At 51.7% G+C, this 6,000-nt stretch overlaps 1 protein-coding gene across 1 annotated transcript in view; it reads left to right on the forward strand.

Annotated features, from left to right (window-relative positions):
• The window catches only part of FAM189A2 (family with sequence similarity 189 member A2), a 66,811-nt gene extending 61,587 nt beyond the window's left edge, over nucleotides 1–5,224 (forward strand). Inside the window, exons 10-11 of the mRNA XM_042964002.1 lie at nucleotides 1,043–1,335; nucleotides 4,388–5,224. Of these exons, the coding sequence (XP_042819936.1) occupies nucleotides 1,043–1,335; nucleotides 4,388–4,591 (497 nt within the window). The 3' untranslated portion in view covers nucleotides 4,592–5,224. The remainder of the gene's footprint in view (nucleotides 1–1,042; nucleotides 1,336–4,387) is intronic.
• The last annotated feature ends 776 nt before the right edge of the window (nucleotides 5,225–6,000 follow it).

Below are 6,000 nucleotides of genomic sequence, written 5' to 3' on the forward strand. Positions count from 1 at the left end.
CAGTCCCTGACTATCCTCACACATGAGTGTCTGTAGGGAGCATTTCTGAAAACCTCCTGCTTTGTGTGGGAACATGCACATGGCAGCCTGGAGGATGCCACTAACCCCTGTTTAGAGCTCCCCATGTCTACTTTTCTCCAGAGGAAAAGGAGTACTCCCCTTCCTCCTCCTGTTCTCCCACCCTCCGCCTCCTTTCTTCCTCGAATATCAAATTTCCGCTTGTCAGGCCTTCACAGACTCAATTCTCCAGGGTCGTGTACGCTGAGGGCTGCTGGCTGGCTGACGAAAACGTGGAGACCAGATCTGAGTTTCACTTCACCCACTTGATGGTGCAGTAATGTTCTGCTGGTCCTGAAACCCTTCTGACGTAGGTAGCTGTGGAAATTAGGGCCTGAGGTGGATTTCCCAGGCCATGTGTTGACTTCGAGAATGACATGTGATTTTTCTGCACCTAGATTTTTCTCTCCTTAATAGTCAGCCATAGAGCTACCTCCCAGCCATGGTGTGAGCATCCATAAGTCAGCACCATGCCCTGAGGATGTTTAGGGCAAAGGTACAGTCAAAGGGGGCAGAGCACTCCATTCATCCCACAGTCTTGTCTCTCCTCAGTCTAAGTGCCACCTTCACCTTCCCCCCCCGCCCCTTGGAACATTCTTTCATCGGGCTGGCCATCTCTTTTCCTGTTTCCTGCTCGCCACCCATCCCCACTTACCAGTCATTACTCCATGGAACCGTTGCTCCGTTGCAGTTTGCATTCTGGATGCTCTTCTCTATCATCTGTCTTCAGCTTGGTGGTTGTGTTTTATGTGCCACAATAAAATGCTTCGGGGACATGTCCTTTTGGAACTTCAGGGAATAAGTTTGTGTCGTCGTCGTTGTTGTTTTATTTTTCCCTCTGCAAGACGAAAAGCAAGACGTGCATGGTCATTGGCATTTGCAACATGCTTTCCACGCCAAGTTTAGTGGCCCTCACTGTCTCCGTCCAGGCGTGCGTTCACGGGGGCGTGGCCAACGGGCACGTATTGTCTGTCTCTGCCCACAGCTGCCCCGGTGCTCAGCTGTGAAGCTGCCACGCAGACAGAGGGAAGACCGCAGCTGGCCACGGTGACCTTGAGGAGAGGTCTGAGATGCAGAGCTTCACGATGCCGGCCTCGGTCCCTGATAGATTACAAGTCCTACATGGACACCAAGCTGCTGGTGGCCAGGTTCCTGGAGCAGTCCTCCTGCAGTATGACCCCGGACATCCATGAGCTCGTCGAGAACATTAAATCTGTTCTGAAGTCTGACGAGGAGCACATGGAGGAGGCCATCACGAGTGCCAGTTTCCTCGAACAGGTAGTTTTATTACTCATCTTGGGCGCGAGTCGGAGAACTTGTTTCCATGGCAGCTGAGGCAGCTTCTCTGATTTCCAGTCCAAGGCACATAAGTTCCTGGTCACGTATCAAGGGAATTGGGATTCTTAGGAGGTCTGGGGAGGGAGAGAGAAGAAGCTGAAGCACTTTCTTTTCAGGTGTGATGACTTTTCCACAGGCTCCTTGTCCCAGGGAGAGAAAGTGATTTTCCTAGGACGTGGAAGCACTCCTGGGAAAAGAAAGGGGTGCAGCTAGGGCAGAAAAGCAAGGAGTCTGGGCATTGATTGATAGGGCATATGGTTTCTCAGCCCTGTGGCAATGATGGACATCCCTGAATTTTAAAATTGGCAGCGTTCTGGGAGCTGTTGATATTCCCATGAAGTATTGGCAAGATATCTAAACCAATAGGACTTAAAGGAATAAATGCCTTTTCCTCTGCATAGATTAAAAACCACAAGGCAATTCCCTAATCTGAAGTCACCCAGTGGAAAGATAACATTGGGCATGTAATATAATCCATTTGGGTGTCGGTTTTCTCATTTTTACCTATTTTATTTGATTATTTAATGTGTATTTATTCATTTTGAGAGAGAGAGACAGAGAGAGAGAATCTCAAGCAGGCTCTGCACTATCAGCACAGAGCCCGATGTGGGGCTCAGACTCATGAACCGTGAGATCATGACGTGAGCCGAAAACAGGAGTCGGACACTTAACTGACTGAGCCACCCAGGTGCCCCAGTTTTCTCATTTTTTAAAAAAGTGAAGCCTTGGACTGGATGGTCTCCACCCCTGTGCCTCTGAACGAAGAGGGTTTGCTCCTGATGAGAACTGCGGACGGGTCACAGCTTTAATTACCCACCTCTTTTAAAAGCCGTTATGTTTTAGGCACTTACTTTGTTGCCCCTTGTACGAGGCGCGGCCATGGTAGATCTCAGAGCACAGTGGCTCACGGGTGATGCCTGCCGGTGTCTGTGTGCATTAAGTGCCCAACGCATACACTGGGCTGCTGGGCCCAAGGGAAGTTGCCTCAGGGTCCTCGATGAGTTGTTAAGACGGACAAAGTCCCTGTTCATCTTCCTTTCCGTTTCCCCTTTCTACCTGCTGGCCTCTTTTGACAGAAGCCAGTTTCTCTCCTGGCCCCTCAGGGGACCCAGGGGAGTAGAAGAGACATCTGATTACTCACATGAGCAGGTACATGAACCGGAGACCCTCTTGTTGGCTGCTTTCTAAACCAGTGGTCAGCCTGTGGTCTTGGGTCAGGCTCTCGTTAGTGTCTGTGTAGGGGAGACATTTACATCCTCATATCCCGGGCCCACGCCGGAAGTCATTCCCTACCTCTTCCTCTCTGTCCAGCCCCGACGGCCCGAGAAACAGCAAGCATTTGGAGCCACTTGTGCAAGGCTGCCAAGCCCTAGGTAGGTGAGAGCTGGCGTATCTGCCAAGCCATTGGCGTGGACCTTCTGCACGGGCTCCTCTGGAAAACAGCTTTGGGGAAAAAGAACAAGCACTTTCAGTTCGACAGATGCCGTCACCGCGAATGTCTGTCGGGTCTTTGTGCCGAGTCTGGATAAAAGTTCAGGCACTGGGATTGCTGCAGTGGACTCCGGGTCATCTGCTGGCTCCTTCCAGGAGTGGCCCCCAGCGGTGATGTGTTGTAATGCCACGTCTCTCCCCAGACAGAAGGAAGTAGGGACAAGCAGAAGGAGAGCTTTTATTTCTGACTCCACTCAGCTTTGCACATTTTTACTTTTCCTGGTATTACTAGAATGCCTTTTTAGAGCCATTTTAATTTTTATCCGTGTCAAAACCACTTGCCCTAATTTACACGTAATGACAATTGACGTCTATGATTGCTGGAGTTTTCTTTTTAACCAGAAGGACAAATATAATAACAGTATGGTAGCAAAATTTAATGTCCCATCTCTTGGAGGGATTTTCTTCCCATGACCTTAAAATCTCAGAATGGTACAGGGGTGCCCTGGTGGATCAGTCGGTGAAGCGTCCAAGTTCAGCTCAGGTCATGATCTTACTGTTCCTGGGTTCGAGCCCCGCGTTGGGCTCTGTGCTGACAGCTCGGAGCCTGGATCCTGCTTCAGATTCTGTGTCTCCCTCTCTTTCAGCCCCTCCCCCACTCACGCTCTCTGTCTTTCTCTCTCTCTCTGTCAAACATTAAAAAAAATTTTTTTTTAACTCTCAGAATGGTACAAATGAGATGAAAAGTCATCCCAGTGATTGCTTTCTGATAGAACAATCACAGGTCGTAATGAAGCACCTGGGTTTTTCTCAAGTCACTAACAGTACTACAGGTCATATAGTCATGACTGTGCCGCTTCTGGAAACTTCCACGAACCTACCCAACAATTCTCCCCTCGTCAATCCCAATTGACTGAGGAATTCCCTGTATTTTTGCCATTTTACGAAGTAAGTGCTAGCCTGACATGTTTAAAGTCACATATGTGCTCCACTGCAAAACAGATCGAGCAGTAGAACCGTTCTGAAACATTTTTACAAATAGAGTGGCTCAGTTTTTATGCTGTTTATTGTGTTTTTTATCCAAGGGTTGTCAGGTTGATTGGAAGCGTCGCTGGTTTTGGTTGACATTTTCTAACCTCATTAGCTGGACTCCATGCCAGACTGGTAGTCACTCACTTTTCAAGCACATTGCTGTCACCTGGGCTCCTGTTAGAACTACTGATGCTCCAGCCCCACGTCACAATTGCTGTCGGGGAGCTGGGAATCCACGTCACCAGCTCCTGTCCCCTCCAGAAACGTGGAGACCCGGGAGGTAAAGTGAGGCAGGTGGGCAGCCGACACCATAGAAAATTGGGGGAATTTCGTAGGAACGTTAGAAAAGAGGCAGTCAGTCTGTTGAAAGCATCTGTGAATTCCAGTTGTGTTCCACATGGGGAAAACAGCCTATTTTCTTTTCCAAAGCAACTGGGCTACAGAGTGCATGGATGGATAGAGGAGGCCGGTTGCAGGGACCTCATGTGGTGAAGCTTAACGTGTCCCTCACCCTCTTCTTCTCCCCAAGATCATGGCCCCGTTGCAGCCCAGCACTTCCAGGGCCCACGTGCCACCCTCCCGGAGACAGCCTGGACTCTTGCACCTGCAGAGCTGCGGGGACCTCAGCACCTTCGTCCCGGCGGGGAGGCCGAGAGCCCAGAGGAGGCCCCGCCGAGCAGAGGCCGAGCGGCCCCACAGCCTCATCGGCGTCATCCGGGAGACTGTCCTGTGAACCTGTGAGGCCAGGCCCCTGGGGGGGCAGGAAGGAAGATGGACCCGGAAGGAGGAATGATCCCCCAACCACGGGGTCCCCTGGCTGGGAGTTGGCATGCCCTCCGGGAACTCCTTAAAAGGGGGGGCATGCTGGAGGACATTTGTCCCCCCTCTCTGGCACCTCGTTCTGCTGACTGAGCGCATTCAGGGGTGGACAGGCAGGTTCTTCCGGGCACTTTTGGCTTTTGGATGCACAGATCTGGAGGCCTCTGCCAGGTCACCTGGGCAGAAAGTGGGCTAGTGAATCTTTGCCCACCTCACGCCCCGTGGCTCTCTTCCTCGCCGCGTGCCTCCCTCAGTGGAAGGACAGATCTGCTGGGCCGCTCTTGATAGCTCCCGCAGCCTTTCGCTGCTCCCTGGGAGAGCAGTGGGCACAGAGGCAGGACGATTAACCCCCATGTCTTCTGCACTTGTCAAACTTCATTTTAGGTCACCCTCAAATCACAGTCTCTTTAGGAAAAACGGGGAACTCGTTCAGTGACAAATCGTGACGAAAGACGTTTGGGAGAGGGTCTTGTTGATTCCATTTACTCGTGCTTGCGAAACTAGAGACGGCTAAGGCCTGGCGGAGAATAAAAATGAGTACTTTGGACCTCTGGGCTCGGTGTATACCATTTGCACGTGTCTAGGTGACCTAGGCCTTTCCTTAGGAAGGGCTGAACACTTGAAGCAGAGGTGGGCAGCTGCTCAGGTCCAGGTAGACCACCAAACCGGCTTCATCTCCAAAGCACCATGCCCCTGGGGATCACAACGCGACCTTCGTCCATTCAGCCAGCGCTTGGCTGAGTGGCTTCAGGGAACGGCTTCCTTCTAGCTGGGCCGTGAGCAGCGGATCAGTCATTACAGACAGGGGATTCGTGCGAAGAAGGGAGAGAAGGTTTCTTTGAAGAGCTGATGTTTGAGACTTTGAGAGTCAGGGAAGGGTGCTGCAGGAGGAGCGAATGGCCAATGCTACCCTCAGCGCTAGAGGCCAATGGGAGCAGAGAGAGGGCAGAGGTGGGAGGAGCCTCAGGCTGGATTTCCCTGCTAACCGTGAGCTACCCCGGAAGAGTTTTCAACTGGAGTAACAGATTCCATTTACATTTCAAGAGATCAGATGCAGCTGGAGAATAGTTTAGGTTGGGGGCTGAGGCTATAAAAGGAGAGACCGTCTTCCTTGCCAGGCCCTGCCTGTGCTCCGGGGACTGTGGTAGGGGGACTTTCAAGCTCTCGGTTCACCTCCCGACGGCCAAAGAGGTGGGTGCTCTTCCTGGTCCCATTTTACAGATGAGGAAGATGAGGTTCCGTAACTTGCTCCAGGTCCCTCAGCCCTTCAGTGGTAGAGATGTCGTGCCCACCCGAGCAGCCCCTCCAGAAGCCACGGTCTCT

The sequence above is a fragment of the Panthera tigris genome, chromosome D4 (genome assembly GCF_018350195.1).
Source record: "Panthera tigris isolate Pti1 chromosome D4, P.tigris_Pti1_mat1.1, whole genome shotgun sequence".
In the NCBI taxonomy this organism is placed as follows: domain Eukaryota; kingdom Metazoa; phylum Chordata; class Mammalia; order Carnivora; family Felidae; genus Panthera; species Panthera tigris.